Raw genomic sequence first — 21,785 nt, forward strand, 5'->3', positions numbered from 1 at the left:
AGTTTAACACAGAAAGCCACCGTCATTCATTAAAACCTCACCACAAATTGATGACTGAGGATACTCAAAGAAGGTGAGGAAGATCTGAACAGACCAAAAGATGGTGTAGGACAATTCCCACACAGCCTGAACACTCGCCAACCCAGCAAGTCTTGTGAAGTGCTGGCTAGGGCCCTTAGGAGACTCCTTTAAAAAGAGGAAATTAACGTTAAACGCAATGATATTAGAACTCCATTTTTACCATATTTAATATATTCTAATGTTTACTCCATCACTCATTTGTTATATCCTGTAGGTGTTTACTGTGTATTTATTAAGTGAATAGATTAATGAATAAGGGAAGGAGCCCCTCAGAATTGTCTTGGGCTGCTAAAGGTCTGTAACTTCGCAGCATCAAAATTTGGTAAAATATTTTAAAATGACACAGAGAAAACTTATTTGATGAGTTGTATCATGTAAAAATATTTGTGAAAAAAAGGTAGTTTGAATGGAAGCAAAAATATGATATCCGCAGAAATATTGGGGCTAAAATACTACTAAAAATAAATTTGTACAATCATCCATTTAGTAGAATACACTGAGTTTCACAGGGCTTTTGACACTAGAGAACATATTTTCTCAAAAATATTATGGTCTATATCATCAGTTGGAGGTGTCAACAACTTCAGAAAGATACCAATGACACTACCATAGAGACTTTTAGGACTAGGAAAGTAAAGTACATGAACTGGTGCCAAGAATAATTATTCTGCTTGTTTATTTGTGTTCATATAATCAAAATAAAGGATTTGTAAAATATATATTTGCTTTACTACACATGGGTATATGTTATTTTTGTACTTTAGAAAAAAAATGAATTTTTAAATGGTCTTTGAAAAGACATTTTATATCTCTACCAATATAGTAAATCCAATTTGTTGGTCAATAAATATTTCAACAATTTTATAATTTTATTTATACTTAGTCCCCTTTAATACTGAAAAGCATTGTATAATATGGTTGTAGAGTAAAGTATAAGGTTACTATATAAATAAATACTCATTTAATGAATAAATGAGTTTAGATATCTAGCATATGGTTACACAGAAAGTTGATTAATTTTGCTAATTTTTTATTGAAGTGAAATAAGATGCATTGCTTTTTTTTTTAATCTGCACTCAGATTTGTCAAAAATCTTTCATCGATTCTGTCACCTCTAGTTGAAATTGAAAATGTCAAATAGAAATTAGGATAATTATAAGATAAGTCAAGGGAAAAAATACTCAGATCTTGAAAATTATTAGCTTTCATTTTTCTTTCAAAGCTACAGGTTCACAGTATCTTTCATGATATATTTTAAAACCTTTATTAGAGATGCTGTTCTTTTCAGTGAAAACAGATGGCATCTCTCCAGGTTTCCTGCTTCATCTCAAGCACTTGACTCATTTAGGCAATACTTCTCAAATATATTCTCTGCTTAGTAGTCAAGAACAATTTGGAATTTTTAAGTTGGCACATGTGGTGTCCTAACTTTCTTTCTGTGAGCCCTGGTCTGTTGCATTAAAGAAACTACTGATGTGAACTTAATCATCTGTTCTATTTGATATCTTCAGAAATATCAGAGGTCATTTATTTGATATTATACTTAATTAATAAGTTCCATTAGTACTGTATGCACAATTTACTCCTTTCCTTGTGCAATAGTATGTTCACAAAGCTACATAAGATGTTTCACTGAGCAACTTGGTAGACTAGTGAAGGATACTGGAGTCAAGCTCAGGTCTGGGATAAACCTTAGCATATTTTGTCAGTCAAGGCAAATGGAAGTTCTTTATTTCCAAATCAGCCTTCAGATATATAAGAACAGAGAAGAATATATGCCAAACATAGTTTTACTTAATCATTCATTATCCTTCTCTTCACTCAAATATTTCAGTCTCTTGAAATATGATGTAATAGTTTTTATGAAGCAACAAAAATAAAACATAAGTACTAGCACTTCATGTTATAAATTTCATTTTGATGTTTATAGAACATTTAGCCACAAATGCAACATACACTGTGAATATAAAAATCTTTCTTGGGGCAAACAACTGCTAAAGGATAGCAATTTTATATAAACAAAACACTTAGCACTTCAAAAATCAGGAATTGAAGTATCTATCTTAAAAAGATTATATAAAGCTATTTTTTACATTCTTCCAGTCCCAGAAATAAGAGGCTTTCAACCACCTATATTTGTCAAAAGGGAACGGGAAAAAATATCTGAGTTTTCTAAAGTTTAAAAGTAATAGTTTGGCGAAGATGTGATGTACTATCATTTAGTACCTAAAAAGATATGCAACTCCCCTCTCCCAACTAATGACAAAATTCGACAAATTTCATTGACACACTGGCAGAAAAAAAGTATCAAACCAACTTCTACAGCTATATTCCATGTCTTGTTGATATCTATGATTAAATATTCCCCAGAAAATTATTTAGCTTGGCAAGATAGCATAGTAGTTGAAAGCACTGAAAACTCTGAAAACTAATTAAAAATTTCCACACACACACACACCACACACCACACACACACACACACCACACACACACACCACACACAACACACACACACACCACACATACACACACAACACACACACAAACATAAAATAATTCTTGGCCCACAGGAATAGGCACTAAATAAAACATTTTAAAAAATGTATAAGGGGAATAATCCAACTACTTCTAAAATGACTACAAAAAGAAGAACATAGCTTCTTTTTTGAGGTTCTGAGCTAATATTAACAACTGGTACTCATTTCATTATATTATTGACTTTCAGAGGAAAAAAGTATCAATGTCCTCCGGCTTTTATTTAAACTTCAGGCAAATGACTGATAAATGGTGCTTTAAAAGGTGTGGAACATCATGTTAGAAAAATCATAACAAATGTGTGGACAAAAAGGAAACCTGCCTTGAGGAAGTATAAACCAGGTAATAGAATAAAGTGTAATGGAATTGAAAAATGCTAAAACTAAGCTGGAGATGGAAAAGATGAAAAGTGAGCATCTCCTGCCTCTAGTAGGGCTGTCTTTCTATAAGAGATGTGCTTAGTGTCTTTCACATCTTAATGCAGTTCAATCCAATACATAGTTCAATCCAATACACTTCCCTGGTGTCTTTCATACACTTAGAATAACATATTGCATAAATTTTTAATAAATGAATATAAATTAATACAATATACCTATAACATACTATGGAATTTCTGATAGAGATTGAGTTTAGGAGAGTTACAGCAGAGACAGAATTTGTGCTTCTATTCCTAAATATCTATATTCTATACTATAATCTATTTTACTCAGAAATACTTTTTTTTCATATCATATTCTGTTAGGACTTTAAAACGCCAAGATTCCTAAAAATTAAAAGACTCCTGATCACCATTTGTGATGCTATCAGAAAACAGGAGGTTAGAGTCTCCTGTCTTATTAATTTTTTAGTAAGAACTTATTATTTTGAAGGAACATGAAACACAATGCTAAAATATTAATAGATACATTAAAATATTTATACACACAGAAGCAAAATGACCACATTTGGTTCCCTCACATTTTCTAATGCATAAAAAAGAAACGTAAAAAAATTTCCTCTCTTATGTTCTCTGTTTCAATCAAATAATCAAACAAACTGACAATGTTTTCTGGCAATTATGGATGCCACTCAATCTAATGCCCTTGGGTTTTCTCAATGTGGTAATCAATGTTGGTGATGTTGGTGTCCCACCCAGATCCCCTTCACTTACTGGTACACTCCACTCCCCAAGAACATAACACCTGCCCAGTGGGTCAAGCCAAGGATAGATTACCTGAGACCATATGAATATATCTTTGCTCTTCTCCTTCCCCATCTCTCTCTTGTTTCTCTCCTCTCCTTACAGATTTCCCTGAAGAGCATTTCCTCAATAAACCATGTGCCCCCAAATCTCTGAGACATGCTCTTTTTCTATGGTATCTCACTTAAGAGAGAATCTTTATAGAAAGATAGTATATTACTTATTTAAATGCTTGATCCAGTTTCCAACTTCACTGTATAAAATAGGGAAATGCAACATAAATTTACCAAACATGGGGTTAACTAATCAGAAAGTAGATTGCAACTACGAAATAGCTTCAATGAACAGGCAGAGAAAGAGAGAAAAGAGAACATCTCAAAGTAATGCTGGGCTCTTGGGTCCAGCTCCAATGGTTTAATATCTGATTTGCCCCTTCCACTTGTCATATATACTTGTTCAATGGGTTTGCTAACTATGATCCTTCTATTCAATATTTCACAGTTTAAATGCTCTTTTATTATGAACTTCAGTAGAGCTATTATTGCTACTTTATTTCAGATATTAAATCAATTCAATTATGCTCTTTATTCTGTCATTTTGAAATATCAGTGGAAAAGAAATAATTAGAAAACTGGCATTGATCATAATATGAATTGAAAAACTCAATTCCAGACAGAATAACAAACTAGATATGATGTCAGTTATATTCCAGGTTATTGTTCACTGACAAACTTAGCATGTGCAGAACAGTCCACAAAATGGTGACATGTATAACAGAAAACTTTAAACTAAATAAACTATTACTAATTTGGTGAAATGAAAATAGCACAGATAATCACACTCCTTCCTCAGTAAGCGTGAAATAAACATGGGACAATAGAAAAACTCACCAAATTTTAGGTATGTATTTATAATTACAAAATGTATTTCATATTTTCTATATTTAAGCTAGAAGGAATACTTTACTCTTGAATGCTGCAGAAATAGTTCCTCTCTCTATTCTGTTCTAGATTTGTAAATAAATACTAACCCAGAAGTATAAATTATTCTCAAGTATACACCCTTCTTTAATCCTCTCTGCCTCTGTCCACTGAAGTTTAACCAATTTTCTGTCTTACATAGTACAGTAAAAGCTCTCTGCTTAAGTGGCTAAAGGGATATATCTCAACCTAGTTTCCTTCTGTTGCCCCCAGGAGCAAAACTATTCTCCTGAAAGCAACAATGACCACTCAAGGAATCATCTGGGGGGAACTGAGAGTCTCAATCTTTATTTTGCCAAAGAATGCAAAATTGTACAAAAGGTTACATCACCATTTAGGAGAATTACATCAACAAAAATGATACAAATGAATTTATTTACAAGACAGAAACAGACTCACAGACACAGAAAACAAACTTTTACGGTTACCAAAGGGGAAAGAACAGGGAGGGATAAATTAGGAGTTTTGGATTAACATACACACACTCCTATATATAAAAAAGATAACCAACAAGGCCCTACTATATAGCACAGGGAATTATATTCAACATCTTGTAATAACTTATAATGGAAAAGAATCTAAAAAAGAATATATGTCATACTAAGTCAGTCAGACAGAGAAAGACAAATATGATGTCACTTATATGTGGAATCTAAAAAAAGGGTACCAATGAACTTACCTACAAAACAGAAATAGAGTTACAGATTTAGAAAACAAACTTGTGATTACCAAGGGCATAAGGGGCAGGGGGAGGGATACATTGGGAGATTGGGATTGACATATGCACACTACTATATATAAAATAGATAATTAATAAGGACCTTCTGTATAGCACAGGGAACTCTACTGAATACTCTGTAATGGCCTATATGGGAAAGAATCTAAAGAAGAGTGGATATATATATATATATATATATATATAAAACTGAATCACTTTGCTGTACACCTGAAACTAACACAACATTGTAAATCAACTATATTTCAATAAAAATTATAAATACAATCTATTACATCCATTCAAGGGTGTTTCCTAGCATGTGTCCTCCTGGTTATGGAAACAAGCTAAGCAAGAGCAAATGCAGAGCTTTACTGGGGGGAGGCAGGAAGGGAGTTGATATCGAGGCACCTGGAACAGTACAGGTCTCATCCCTCCACATTTTCAGTATTCTAGAATGCCCATTTTATAACACTAAGTCACAAAATTGAATGAGAAAAGAAGAAATAGAACTTACTGCTTATGTGCTCTTATGATATATATATTTATTCTTTCAATAAATATTTCTTGAGCAACTTTTACTTTTTTATGCCTGGTATTGTGTTGGGTGCTAGGAATACAATTGTAAACACAATTGACATTGTAACTCCACTCAAGAAGTTTATAGTCAAGTAAGGTAGAAAGAGTTTTCAGCTTTGCCTATTAAATAAACACAACTTTTGAAACAAAGATATTAGCAACATAAATATGAATCAAAAAAAATCTCTCTGAAGAAATGAAAAATGTGTGAAAAATAAGAAGGCAAAATTTTTCACTCAAATATTTAGAGGGATAATGTAGGATTTACACATAAAACAGGCAGGATTAAAACAGAGAGGTAAGGGACTTCCCTGGTGGTCCAGTGGTTAAGACTCCGTGCTCCCAATACAGGGGGTCCGGGTTCGATTCCTGGCCAGGTAACTAGATCCTGCATGCTGCGACTAAAGATCCCCACGCTGCAACGAAGATGCTGCACGTGGCAATGAAGGTTCCACGTGCCGCAGCTGACATCCGGAGCAGAAAATAAATAAATAAATATTTTTAAAAATAATAATAATAAATAAATAAAATAGAAGGGTAAAATATACTCTTAAAAACTTATTTTTTTCTAAAATCATATTCTTACTAGAGCTTCAGAAGAAAGAAACAATTAAGCAAATTTTAAAAGTTTATTTATCATTCTAATACAACTACAATGGCTGTGTTTTATCAATCCAAATGCATTTCCACATGAAGGTGTTGACTGAGCTTGTCTGGTAAACTTTTTTCTAAAATCATATTCTTACTAGAGCTTCAGAAGAAAGAAACAATTAAGCAAATTTTAAAAGTTTATTTATCATTCTAATACAACTACAATGGCTGTGTTTTATCAATCCAAATGCATTTCCACATGAAGGTGTTGACTGAGCTTGTCTGGTTCTAATACATCTCCAGTTTCAAGAAGAAGAAAAAACTTGTTAAAATCATGCATAATTTTAAAAACAAATGATCACTATGTAACCGAGCAGGAACCTATGAGGCCTTCCAAGAACAGAACCCCACCATGTCCTCTGCCTGCCTCTTGTTTGTCAAAAAACTTTAGTCTCATAGGCTTCCCTGAGTTCCAAAGAGTACATTTAATCAGAGAAGTGAGAAAATGCAGAAAGAAAGGAAAACAGGCACAAAGACAAAATAATCAGTTTAGCCATTAAACAAAGTCAAGGACATTTAGTTCCTCTTCAAGGGCTATAGATAATATTCTGAGCTATGTCCTTTGAGCTGCTTTGCAGATCCTGAAACCTCCACCAGGTGGAAGGAGTTAACTTCTTAACTCTTCCACCCACAAGCATGTGGACCCCAGATGGGTTGGAACCAGAAGATTGATGATGTTGACTCCTGATTATCTCACCACAAACAAATCAGAATAATGTCCATGAGCTGGTCACACACCCCATAACCCCCCTCCTTTACCCTGTCTTTAAAAACTTTTCCCTGAAAAGCTTCGGGGAGTTTGGGCCTTATAAATACTAGCTGTTTGGACTCCCCCCTTGGCGCCCTGCAATAAACGCTGTACTTTCCTTCACCACAAGCCGGTGTCAGTAGATTGGTTTTACTGTGCGCGGGCAAGCAGACCCAGGTTTGGTTCAGTAACAACTGTAATAACCTGAAATAAAGGCAAAGGCTATTGACAAAACTCTGAATTGTTTTATGAGTGTATGACATGACTCCATGGTGGAAGCTTTGCCAGTCGTGGCATATATACACAAAGGCCCACACACAATTCTGGGAATGACAAGTCAAGGCCAACCAAGGTCCCACGACTATTGGGAATTACAATACAGTATGTGGTTTTATGATGTAGGGTGTATGTATAAGTTTTATGATGACTTTAGTGTTTACCATCAGAACTGTCTTCACTTTATTTGTAACCTCCTTCACCTCCCCATAGCCATGAACTTCAAACCTGGAGTCTGATGTCCCTGTCATCATCATGAGCCATGTACCACTTACTGCTGTAAGAGAAAGCCACCAGAGCAGGAGGAATCAGGAGCTGGAGAAAGGGGATGATGATTAGGTACACATTATAGGAAGTGATTTTTCCCTCTGGTATTTAGTGAGGGGCAGAAGCAAGGGCCATCATGATGTTCTCAGGATCCCCTGCCACCTTAGACCTCAGCAGAGGCCATGACCTCTGTCTTCCAAACGGGGGAGGTGGTCAAGCTGGAGCCATGTCCTGTGGAACAGCCGACCCTCCTTGGCTCTTTGCTTAATGGTACAGAGCATGGGCAAACATGGGTCTACGTGGCAATGGTGTCGCATGAGACACCCAGTGTTTTTGCTTTCTGTGTGTCCTCGTGATAGAGCTCGTCTCTGCAACTCTTAACATAAAGGGCCAGCTCAATGATGAATTACCTCACTGGTCATTTTATGTATTTCTTTTATACTAATTTTTTAAAAGTCTATTTGACAAAAAAATTAGTAACTTGAACACTGACATATACTTATAGCCTTCTGTACAAGGCATACCACAGAGCCCAGAAAAGTCAGGAATGCCAGGGAACTGAACCTAGCAGAGCTTGACACTCGGTAGTGTGAGGGTCAAAGATTTTTGTCAGATTGGTTGATATCAGCCTTGCCTGTGGATCACATCAGTCCTGATGTGCCTTTTAAAACCAAGGAAAAGTTATGAATTATTTCCACGAAAGAAAAAGCCTCTATTTCTGAACTGCATTGAAAGGCACGCTTTTATTGGAAATGTAAATAGTCCGTTGGTTTTCCACAAGGGTCACCATCATTGATATTCATTTCATGATGAGAATTCTATGGAGAAATGAAGGTCAAATCTTCCTTAGACTCCTCTCATGAGGAAAACTATTATTTTTTTAAAATGTTATCAATGACACATATGTAGACATATAAATATTTTTATGGAAACGTACCACCTAGTCAGTGAATAGAAATGGGAATAGAAATGATGTGCTCTGGGAATCCTCCCTGTGTAACTGTACTTTCAAATCAGGAGAGAACTATTTCTTTTGCCATTTCTATCCCTGTGGCTAATGGGGAAAGGTCAGTTTTTCAGATCACAGAAGCAGAAAGGGATTTTGATTCTTCCTCAGTTTGCAGAAAGGAACAGATGAGAGGCCCCAGAAGGTTTGCTGGGTTAAACCTATAACATAGTTTTCTTGACCCTCAATATAGTCCTACTTCTGTGGTATTGGAAGTATTGATTGGGGCAGTAATCTATGGTATAGGAAAAGGTAAAAAGTTATCAGGTGAGTTAGTAGAAATAGAAGGCATTAAAGTAGTAAATTTAGGAGAAATTCTGAAGGTAAGACAGAGGATGGAGCGAGAGAGAAAGACTACAGATTGAACTGTGGAATTATTGGTATTCCCCTAAACCATAAGAGTAGGGCAGAAGAGTGTATGGTAAAAATCCAACCAGGAAGGGTTAAAGGTCTTTGGTCAAAGCTGTACTATGCATTTGCCTCTCAATGCTGCCTAGGCATAAGACCCCACCTTATGGTTCAAAAGAAAAATAGCCTAATTAAAAAAATAATAATATAACCAATAAATAGGGGCAGAGCTATATATGGCCTAGGAAATACTGTTTTGTGGGAAAGTCTGGGGAGAAGTTGGGTGGAATTGGGTTACAAATAAATAATGATGTCATCATGGGAAAGAAAATGATTTAGGTATCAAATGGCTGACTTGAGCCTGAAAACTCTAGAGCAGCTCTTAGGTTTTGTGGGTCTGTTGCTTCTCCCCTGACTTTGATCAAGATCAGTATCAGGCAGAAGTAAGGAAGCAATGTACTATATTGGTTTAGTCTGCTCTAGCATGGGCAATAGGAAGGAAACTCCAGATGCTGTGAACCCCAGGCCTGGGATAAGGTGGGATTCTCATGCTCCTGGAGCTTCACAGAAGAGACAGGAAGTCTGGGAAGCCTAAGGTTTGGATCAATGACCTGCCTTTGCCATTACTTCAAGGAACTGGGCCCAGTCAAGAGGATGGGGGTCCAAAAACATGAACAATAACAATAACAATAAATCACTCATACCTCCCTTACATGTCAGCATTTTAAGTCCTGCTCTAGGACCACACATTTAATCATCACAAAAAAAACCTGTAGCACCAGTAGGAACTATTAATCCCTTTTAAGAAATGTGCAGACTAAGGCTCAAAGGATTGTACATTATTTGTGGAAGGTCAAACCATAGGTGGCAAGTCAGAGAATCCAAATTTCTGAACTCTTGTTCCAGTTCTCTTTTTCATTTTAGTTAGTAAAGCCATCATAAAATGGAGTCAAAATCATAATCCACAATTAATGCAGAGATTTCCAAAAGGCATTGTCTCAAATTTTAAGGAAATTACAAGCTTAAAGTTCATATATTTCCTTTTAAATAGTTTTTCCCAATGGAAATAGATGAGGCAGCCTGGTCTTAATGTCTGGCTTATTCTCATTGCTATTTCTAATGATTACAAATAAATAACATCTTCAAATTTCGATTTTAAAGTTAACAAGATGGAACGCATCTGGTAATTTGTTCTGGTAACATTCTAAAATTGAACAGAGGTGGGAGGGAGCTCAAAAACAGGCTAGACAAACTCTTTTATGGTTACTTGATACTCTTGCAGGATGATGACAGTAGGAGCAGTTAAGATATAACTGCTTCCTGTGCCCTGAAAACACCTGTTCTAGGTAAGAAGCAAAGCTATCAATAGAAGTGGCAGTAACTGTTGTGAGAATCTCCCTGCAGTATCATGAACACATTTGTAGCTGCATGTCCCTGCCAAATCGTGTTTAGTTTGGGCATCATTTTTCTTTTGATAAGTCCTCTCATTTTCAAGTAAATGAATTTGAATAAAGCTACTTAGGATTAACTACACTTATGAAAGGTGTCAATGAAGGTTAAAGTGTTCCTTTTTTCTGAGAGTTACGCTCTTTGCCCTCTGAGACTCTCCTGTAAACTTAAAGGACCTAGGGTCTTTAAGCTACATACTGTCTTTAATTAACTCAATGGTTAGAAACAGAAGTTACTCTCCTGGCAGATGAACTCAGCATGAAACACGGCTTGTCTAATTGTTGCAGACCTATAGTAATAAAGACTGATAATGCACAAAAGAGATTAAAACAGACGACTCTCAGAACTCCTTAGTTACCATTAAGTTAGTAGGTTCAGTGAGGAAAATAAATGTAGAAAACTATTTTTAAAGTCCTTAAAAAATGTTTCATATGGTCTTCTGAGACAGGCCATACAGCATTTCTTACCTGAAAAGTGTACATGTCAAAAAACAACAAACAGACAATCTTCACAAAATTATTTAGAATTTCACAGGAAAGAATTTTCCACTAATTTTATGAATGTGTATATGTTTGTATGCCACACATATGTGCATATGTTTTTGTACATACACATATATATGCATTTTATAAATAAATATATCCTGGTAGACAGTCATTAGTATTAAAATTATATTGACGTTTTTTCCTGAGGTAAACAGATATTGCATATAATCTCTAGATTTGTCCATATTCATGAATTTGTTCCCCTTAAAACAGAGGTAACTATTTTGCTCTAAACCATGAAAAGCAGTGTGTATCAAATAAAATCCAATTCACATTAGTTGAGAAAATGAAACTATATCTCTAATCCTTGGGAGGACAGAGGAATGATATAACAAAACAAAGAGCACGGCTGTGTCAAAAAGGGGTTGGGGATCAGGATGCTGGGATGACAGGCACACGAACAGTTAAAGCTCAGCATTTCCTGTGACTTGTTGCTTGAAAAACTGGGGATAACTGGACTTGGATTATCTAACAAACCAGTTACTGAAATGACTGTACGTTCAAATTTTGTGAAATAAATGAGACTTTCTCATGTTTGAGGGCTTTGCACAAATGTAATAATGCTAACCATGAAAACAAGATCTTTTTTTTTTACTTTGGAATGTTATTTGACATGTAACATGAAATAAAATAATTCATGAAGTTATTTGTTAAAAAAAAAAGTAGTGTGTATCCAATATTATGAACATGTCTTCCATCTGACATTTGAAATGGGTGAAGTTAAAATTTCTTACCATCCAAGCTGTGACAAAGTCCCCCATCCAGGTCCCTACTGCAGCTAATTTCATGAAACTTTCATTTCGGATGCCCATATAGTCTGTAATGATATATGCTCTGTGGAAACAAACACACAAGACATTGTCCGGACTCAGAGAGCCATACAGTCAAAGCTTTCTGGTTCAGCAACATGCAAAGGGGCTTTTTCCCCTTTCCACAAGCTTTCTTGCTTTCATCTCATCATCTATGCTTACAAATATGAAAGGCTAGGAGGAGCTCTGAGGGTGTCTGGGTCAGTTCCAATTAGATTTGAAGACTGACTGTGACTATACCAATTACCACGTACCTTTTCTTTTTGAGTTATACGACTGACAATAGCTTTTGGAAAATCAAACAGAAATACTCAGCAAGGGCATAATTTCACACTCACTCAAGTATGAGGAGCGCAGAAACAATTCCTGAATTAGAGTAACTTGAAAGGAAGAGAAGAGCTCACTTTCCTTCAGTTCTGTCGAGTCAGAACTATTGAAAAGGTGCTGGGAATAGGCTTTAGGTATAATATCATATCTGAATAGTGTTCAGAAGAATATCAAGATTAGATAAAATTTCCCACACAGTGAAGTGATGTAAAAATTGACTCAAATATACGTGGTTTAAATTATTACTTAAATAGCAATAACCAGAAGACTTCATTTCATCACTCTTTTTACATAGCTAATTCTTTTTTTTTTTGTACATAGCTAATTCTTGTTTGCTTGCTATATAACACCAATTCATATGCCTCACAGCTCACAGAGAGATTCAAAGGTACACCCAATCATTAAATACAAGTAATAAGACCATGCTATTGTTTATTAAGCATTTTCATTTTCTTGTTTGATAGTCAAGAAAATTCTAAGTATCATTTTTACCATCTTGTAATTTCTCTGAGAAAACTGGGACTCAAAGAGATCACTTAACCTGCTCAATCAACACCACATAACAAATGAATGGTAGCTAGGAACAAAATTTGTCTCTCTCTATATTTTTAACTCTAAGTTTTTCACTCAGATTTCTTTTATTTTTTTTTTTAATATATTGGGGTTAGTTGCTAGGTTTCTTTTCCTTTAAGTTTTGTTCCTTTTCTTAAACATGATAATACCTGTACAACTTTGAGTACCAGTTAAACATGACTCTTCTTAGATTAACTTCATTTTTTAACTTTTTATTTCATATTGAAGTATTAACTTTGAAACTATATGCAGTAGAGAATGATATGTTTGTTATTTATCTATTGAAACTATGAAGAAGCACATTTTCGAAGTCGCTGAGAGTTAAACCATTTCCAATTCAGTTATTTTTTTCCAGAGTTATTTCAGATTTTTTTAATCCATAATATAAACAGATATTTACATAGTTTTTTAACAACAAAAACAAACTTATGAATTCTTAAAACAATTCTTTTTCCACATGCTTCATTCTTTGGAGGGGCTATGTAAATATCTTAAAGTCTATGGAGGGGCTATGTAAATATCTTAAGGTCTCATCTCAAAATTCTGGGTCTCTAATTCTATGTGCTTCCATAATAGCCAAAAAATTTTTAGCTACCATAAATTGCATGCTAGCAATGTTCTAGAGATTGTTATTAGCACTTTGAAAACTGAATCTCCATCAACGTTCATATCAGAAAAGTGAAATGTATTGCTATTCCTGTTTCACAGATATAGAATTAAGGCTTTAGAGAGTTTTTGCAACTTTCTCAAGGTCAAGCATCTAGTAAATGGACAAGATTTGAATCTAAATTTGATTGACTCCCAAATCCAGGCACTTAACCACTGTGCTATACCTTCTTCCTAGAAGTGTTAGTAGAGATATAAAAAACACAAAGAATATCTCTGTTCTCCAGTATTTTAGTAAGACAATGACAATCAAGAATTACTTCCTGTGAATATAATTCATAATAAGAAGTCAGGAGTCATATCCAGAAGCTACAACTCCCCAGAGCTACCATTAGGTTTTGGACTCCCACTTATACTGAGTTCATCCATCTAAGCAGTTCTTGGGCAGTGAGCTCAGTGTACTATGGAGTATTAGCTCTGTTAATTGTCCAGCTTTTTCAATGACACCTATTTTGAAGATTTTATTCAGTGATACATCTCTACCTGTCCACTCTGTCAATTAATTCTAGAATACATTGGGCTAGGGTAGAAATTTCCGGCTACATTCTTTGTGGTTGTACAGATGTGTGTAAGAGAAGGCATCATTCTTCTAGCTCAGTATCTAAAAATAGGGATGAGGTGGTAAGCATGCAACAGAGCAATGATCCAGCCAAGAACAGCTAAAAGATCTAAACAAAATATAAAAGTCACTCCCAAAATCTGCTTAAAGGCATCTGAGAGCTGATGAAGCAATGAGGACAAGAAAAACCAAGATACCAGATTGGAGAGAATTGTGGAAAGGTTAGCTATACTATATTTTCTCTGGAGACATTAACTGATTCTGTGTGCAAGGCAAGAGGAGGAGGATCTGGGGTTTTCCTGGGCAGAGGACAGTCTCAGTGGGTTAGAGGGGCAACATTTGAAATTTAAGAAGCCAAGATTCTTGTGAGAAAAGAGAGGCCCAGAAGAGAGCATGATACACAGTTGGTTGCCCTTTCAAGACATTTACCAAATTATGAACTTGAACACTGGGGATGCTGAGAGACTAAGCAGAAAGTCTCTGTAAAGTATAGCAGAGGTTTGGCAACTTCCCCATGCTGAGGAAACTATTATAGTTCAGAGCCTGCTAGAGAGAATGGCCCAAGATATACAGGAGTATGGCAGGATAGAGAAAACCAGAGATGGATGGGTCCTTGATGAAACTGTAAATCAGTCCTTATCCAGTCCATTCCATGACTGAATTAAAGTGATCAGCTTCTATTCTTTCCAGCTAACAGAGGAAAGCGTGAACCTTTTCAGGAAGAATAAAGTATCATCTAGATCCTCTATACATTTTTATGTATAAAATCCATCATTCATTCAAAAATTACTAGGATGTTAAGAAACAGGTTTCCATCACTGAAAACCATGAGAGAAGACAAAAGCTAAAACTAGATAATAAGCTCCAGGAGGACTGGGAGTTATTTTAGCTAATTTTTTTCACTGTTAATTCCCCAGAACCTAGAGCACTGCCTGAAAACAGTAAGTGATCAATAAACATCTGCTTAATGTATGAATTAACAAAGTGACCCAAGTTATTCGTATTTATTGATATATTACATAGGTAAACCTATGTATATTAAACCCTAGAAACAGCAATAAAATAAGATTGAATTATGAAGAACTTTACCACAGAGAAAACCATTAAATATGCTTTTAAATTGTTTTGTGTTTCAACTTCTCCAACTACATTTGCATTTCCTTGATTGCAGAATAACTGTCCTGTATTCATCTAGAAAGATATGTGAGCAAAAAATAGGGGAATGTCCCTCCTCTGTGGCTGTGAGCACATGGTGAGTACTGGCCATGATAATGCAGGGGAGATGGCACAGAGAATTTATGAATTAATTAATATATTTAAAAGTGAAGAGTGATATATAAAATTTAGTAGTTATTCTAGACATTTCTCCAAGGAAGACATACAGATGACCAACAGGCACATGAAAAGATGCTCAACATTGCTAATTATTAGAGAAATGCAAATCGAAACTACAATGAGGTATCACCTCACACCAGTCAGAATGGCCATCATCAAAAAGTCTACAAATAATAAATGCTGGAGGGGGTGTAGAGAAGAGGGAACCCTCCTACACTGTTGGTGGTAATGTAAATTGATACAGCCACTATGGAGAACAGTATGGAGGTTCCTTATAAAACTAAAACTAGAGCTACAATATAATGCAGCAATCCCACTCCTGGGCATATATCCAGAGAAAAACATGGTTCGAAAGGATACATCCACCCCAATGTTCACTGAAGTGCTATTTACAATAGCGAAGACATGGAAGCAACTTAAATGTCCTAAATGGATAAAGATGTATATGTATGTATATATATATATATATATATATATATATATATATATATATATATACACACACACACAATGGAATACTACTCAACCATTAAAGAGAATGAAATAATGCCATTTGCAGCAACATGGATGGACCTGGAGATAATCATGCTAAGTAAGTCAGAGAAAGACAAATATAATAGGACATTGCTTATATGCAGAATCTAAAAAAATTGATACAAATGAACTTATTTACAAAACAGAAACAGACTCACAGACATAGAAAACAAACTTATGGTTACCAAAGGGGAAAGGTGGTGGGGGGATAAATTGGGAGTTTGGGATTAACATATACACACTACTATATTTAAAATAGATAACCAACAGGAGAGATAAATGTATATGTATAACTGAATCACTTTGCTGTACACCTGAAACTAACACAATATTGTAAATCAACTACAGTCCCACATAAAATAAAATTTTTTTAAAAAAAGATACATTGTACCAAAAAAATTTAGTAGTTATTCTTAATTTTGCTGTTTTGGACAAATGTAAAGAAGAATTACAAATATGCAGACCTGCCATAAAGACTTTCAACCACTAGTTCACTGATTTGCACATTCATTAACATTTAACAATACTTCCTGCTCAGGTTGTAAAGGACAGAGTGTGCATATATTTATACCAGCAATTTTGGCCAGTTTGAATATCACATTAGAGTCTGAAAATGTGAAGTTGTGGAGTTTATATACACAAGAGTTTAAATTTTATTTGCTAGGAGGCACGGTTAAAGTTTTAGTTTCGTTCAGAGTTTTAGCTAATTATTTCAACTCTTCATACATCTTTTGTTTGTTTTGCTTTGAGCTTTAGCTGGCTTTCTATGCTTAGATCTAGAAAAGCTTGCAGTCTTACCAGCCTTCCATGTAAGTATTTATTGTTGATATTTTGTTTAAAGATTCTAAACGAATTTCTTTTCAAGCTACAACTTCAGTTTGTTTTTCTTGAGATTTCAAGCTTAACTGTCAAATCCATAACATATGTGTGTAAACGTCAACAGGATCTTAGAAAGGTTCATAATTATCATAACAACCTGAAAACATGAGCTACTAAGCCTACTGTACCTAGTGAAACCTATGTGCTAAATGGCCATAAACTAAACAGACTCTAACATGGGCTAAATAGTCGATGAAATGATAATATAATGAATTGGCCCTTACAGGTGAGAGTCTTGAGCACTAGAAACCAAGACTCCAGATCACTTCAGTCTATTACTTATATGTAAGTAGATGCAGTTAATGCCAGGTGATTTAGGAGCTGAATCTCTAAAAGTTTAACAGGAGGCAGTAAATATAGATCATCAAACCAGTATGGATTCATGCTTCACTTAAGACCCATCTGTGGCCAGCTGGATTCATAATGTCACAGCTGTCTCTCTCAGCCATGTTCGGGCAACATAAACAAGATTGGGGGCTTCATACACAAGTAAATCATGGACAAGAAGTTGACTTACCTGTATTAAACACAATGAAACTCAAGCAAAAACTTTAAATGTTCTTAAGGCTTGAGGTGAAAATCTGTCACTATAAAATGCCAGAAATTAAACCTAGATTTATTATATTAACGTTTCTCAATCTTTTCACTTGTAATGAAATGATTAATAGCCTTTAATCCAGTCACTTGTTCAACTGTTATCCAAATAAACACATTTTAGTATTTCTGCTCAAAATAGCTAGTTTTTGACTATTGAAAGACTCTGATAGAGCTCAATACATGTGTATGGAACTTCTAGGCAAGACCTAGGGTATGAAGTACAGAGCAAGATCCATTAGAAGGTGACAAATGTCACAGACAATTGTTAGAAGGAAGCTGGAGTGATCAAAATTGCATCTGGACCCAAAAATGCTTACAGATAAAATACCAACGCAAATTCCCCAACTTTAGTCATTCATTCTCTCTAACTTCTATAAAGAAGACATATATAAGACTATAGATGGAGTTTTCATTGGACAAATCCATCCTGATTGTTAACACATACACACATCAACTCTTCCTTTCATTTTTGTCTTGCTTAAGCCCATTCAATGAAATTCGTTTGTAGTAGATACAGAAACCTTACTATAACATCAATTCCTCCCTGTCTTTTACCCTCAACATTTGGTTAACCACTGAGGTTACTTCTGAAAGGGCCTCAAGTCTATGCTGTTTTTCTGTTATCACCACTACCAATGTCTTAACTCTATTCATAACCATCTCTAACCTGAATTACACAATAACCTCCTATTGCCCTGTGATTATCTTCACTTCACTATAGATTCTTTATTGCCACTATGGTAACTTCTGGAGAATTAATATGGTGTACTAGAAGAGCAAGAGTCCTGGAATCAGAAAGTATTAGGTTTGCAAACCACCTCCCCACTTTATGACCTGGGACAAATGATTAACTTGATAATCATCCATTCCCTTATCTGTAGAATGGGGATAAAAATAACTTCCCTTCACAGGGTTTCTTGAGGATTACATGAAATAAAGAATATAGAGCGTCTAGCACAACTATTTCATAATAGGTATGAAAAAAAAAAGTTAGATCTCTGATATACGGGCTCACATTTCCAAAATGATGTAGTCGTTCCCAAAAAGCAAAGCATGGATAAGAAGATCCTTCACTCTCTCCAAGCTATCTTATTTTTCAGATTCATATTTCATCTCACAGTCTCCTTTTTTCAGGCCCTCTTCCCCACCATGAAACCAATCTCACCAACTATCCCACCATTCTATGACGTACCTTAGCATCTTTGCATGCAGAGCTCCCATTGTCTGGAATGCCATACCTTTCTTCTGGACTAAGATTACTAACTAAGCCTGTCCACTGAGAAATCGACTGCTATTATTCCTATAAGTCACCCCTTCCCCGGTGTTACTGTAACACTTTGAATATAACTTCTATGTTAAACAAATTTCCCAAAGTCTTCCAATGATTGTCTCACATTGCCCCTTTTTACCACAAGACTTAGTTCATCAAGTGTAAAGAAAATATTTCATCTAGGCAGCTGAAAATTTTTGTTCGTTGCATAGTATGATTTAGGAATACAAAAATACTTAACTGAATGAAGCAATGAATTAATGAATTAATATAAAAAGATTATTTAGATCATCTGACACCAGGGCCAACTAGGAAGAGAATAAAAGGATAAAGATAAAAACAAGGATTCGCAATATAAGAAAAACTAAAAGAAAACCACAGATGAGTTGTGGGCCATGTAATTAATTATGATGTTCTAACAAAGTTAGAATAGAATATCACTCTATCATTTTTATACCTCTTCTGGAATAAAAAAACTAGAGGGTAGGATATAATCAAATCAAAATAAAGAACCCATCTTTGACTTTCTGCAATCACACACTGGAAATTTATTTAATTTAAATATAAGTTAGTTGGCTAATAATGAAAAAAGTGAAATATTGTAAAATCTCTGCATGGTATCTACTGAATCTTATTGTTTTAAAACAATCCTTATAAATGAGGCTAGATATCAATCTATAACTTCATGCACCAATTTGCTGGCACAAACAGTGAAAGAGCTATATAGCAAAATACATTTATTTCATCCATGTGAAAAAAGAAAGAAAATTTATTTCAACACCCTTCAAATGTATACTGCCAAATTACATTTATATTTTGTCCTATAAAATAAATGGTGAAGATAACTGCCAAGGAGCAGGATAAAGAAAAGAGAATGAAAAGAATTGAGGACAGTCTCAGAGACCTCTGGGACAACATGAAATGCACCAACATTTGAATTTAGGGGTCCCAGAAGAAGAAGAGAAAGAGAAAGGATTTGAGAAAATATGTGAAGAGATCATAGTTGAAAACTTCCCTAAATTCCCTAACATGGGAAAGGAAATATCCACCCAAGTCCAAGAAGCACAGAGAATCCCATACAGGATAAACCCTAGGAGAAGCACACCAAGACAGATTTTAATCAAACCAACAAAAATTAAATTCAGACAAAAAATATTAAAAGCAGCAAGGGAAAAGCAACAAATAACATAAAAGGGAATCCCCATTAGGTTATCAGCTGATTTCTCAGCAGAAACTCATCAGGCCAGAAGGGAGTGGTAGGATATATTTAAAGTGATGAAAGGGAAAAAACTACAAACAAGGTTATTCTACCCAGGAAGGATCTCATTCAGATTCAACAGAGAAATCAAAAGCTTTACAGATAAGCAAAAGTTAAGAGAATTCAGCACCGCCAAACCAGCTTTACAACAAATACTAAAGGAACTTCTCTAGGCTGGAAAAACAAGAGAAGAAAAATATCCACAAAAACAAACCCAAAACAATTAAGAAAATGGTCATAGGAACATACGTATCGATAATTACCTTAAATGTAAATGGATTAAATGTTCCAACCAAAAGACACAGACTGGCTGAATGGGTCCAAAAACAAGACCGGTATATATGCTGTCTACACGAGACCCACTTCAGACCTAGGGACACATACAGACTGAAAGTGAGGGGATAGAAAAAGATATTTCATGCAAATGTAAACCAAAATAAAGCTGGAGTAGCAAAACTCATATCAGATGAAATAGACCTTAAAATAAAGACTGTTACAAGAGAAAAGGAAGGACACTACATAATGATCAAGGGATCAATCCAAGAAGAAGATACAACAATTGTAAATATTTATGTGCCCAACATAGGAGCACCTCAATATATAAGGCAAATGTTAACAGCCATGAAAGGGGAAATCGTAACACAATAATAGTGGGGGACTTTAACACCTCACACCAATGGACGGATCATCCAGACAGAAAATTAATAAGGAAACACAAGCTTTAAATGACACAATAGATCAGATAGATTTAATTGATATTTATAGGACATTCCATCTGAAAACAGCAGATTACACTTTCTTCTCAAGTGTTCACGGGACATTCTCCAGGATAGCTCACAACATTCTCCATGATAGGTCACATCTTGGGTCACAAATCAAGCCTTGGTAAATTTAAGAAAATTGAAATCATATCAAGCATCTTTTCCGACCACAATGTTATGAGATTAGAAATAAATTACAGGGGAAAAAATGTAAAAAACACAAACACATGGAGGCTAAACAATATGTTACTAAATAACCAAGAGATCACTGAAGAAATCAGAGAAAATAAAAAAATACCTAGAGACAAATGACAATGAAAACACGAAAAAGACGGAATTTTACAGCAATACAATCCTACCTCAAGAAACAAGAAAAATCTCAAAGAAACAATCTAACCTTACACCTCAAGGAACTAGAGAAAGAAGAACAAACAAAACCCAACGTTACTCAAGTGTTCACGGAACATTCTCCAGGATAGCTCACAACATTCTCCATGATAGGTCACATCTTGGGTCACAAATCAAGCCTTGGTAAATTTAAGAAAATTGAAATCATATCAAGCATCTTTTCCGACCACAATGTTATGAGATTAGAAATAAATTACAGGGGAAAAAATGTAAAAAACACAAACACATGGAGGCTAAACAATATGTTACTAAATAACCAAGAGATCACTGAAGAAATCAGAGAAAATAAAAAAATACCTAGAGACAAATGACAATGAAAACACGAAAAAGACGGAATTTTACAGCAATACAATCCTACCTCAAGAAACAAGAAAAATCTCAAAGAAACAATCTAACCTTACACCTCAAGGAACTAGAGAAAGAAGAACAAACAAAACCCAACGTTA

The 21,785-nt window shown here is 35.0% G+C and overlaps 1 protein-coding gene across 19 annotated transcripts in view; it reads right to left on the minus strand.

The window, feature by feature from the left end:
* TMEM117 (transmembrane protein 117) overlaps positions 1-21,785 on the minus strand; it is a 555,808-nt gene that overhangs the window by 259,907 nt on the left and 274,116 nt on the right. For 18 of the 19 annotated variants that reach the window (XM_028491416.2, XM_024122878.1, XM_055085666.1 and 15 more), the window contains one exon: positions 12,098-12,197. The exons of the other annotated variant lie outside the window; for it this stretch is intronic. In XM_028491416.2, the coding sequence (XP_028347217.1) occupies positions 12,098-12,197 (100 nt within the window). The remainder of the gene's footprint in view (positions 1-12,097; positions 12,198-21,785) is intronic. 19 annotated transcript variants of the gene reach the window in all.

The sequence above is a fragment of the Physeter macrocephalus genome, chromosome 6, assembly GCF_002837175.3.
Source record: "Physeter macrocephalus isolate SW-GA chromosome 6, ASM283717v5, whole genome shotgun sequence".
Classification (NCBI taxonomy): domain Eukaryota; kingdom Metazoa; phylum Chordata; class Mammalia; order Artiodactyla; family Physeteridae; genus Physeter; species Physeter macrocephalus.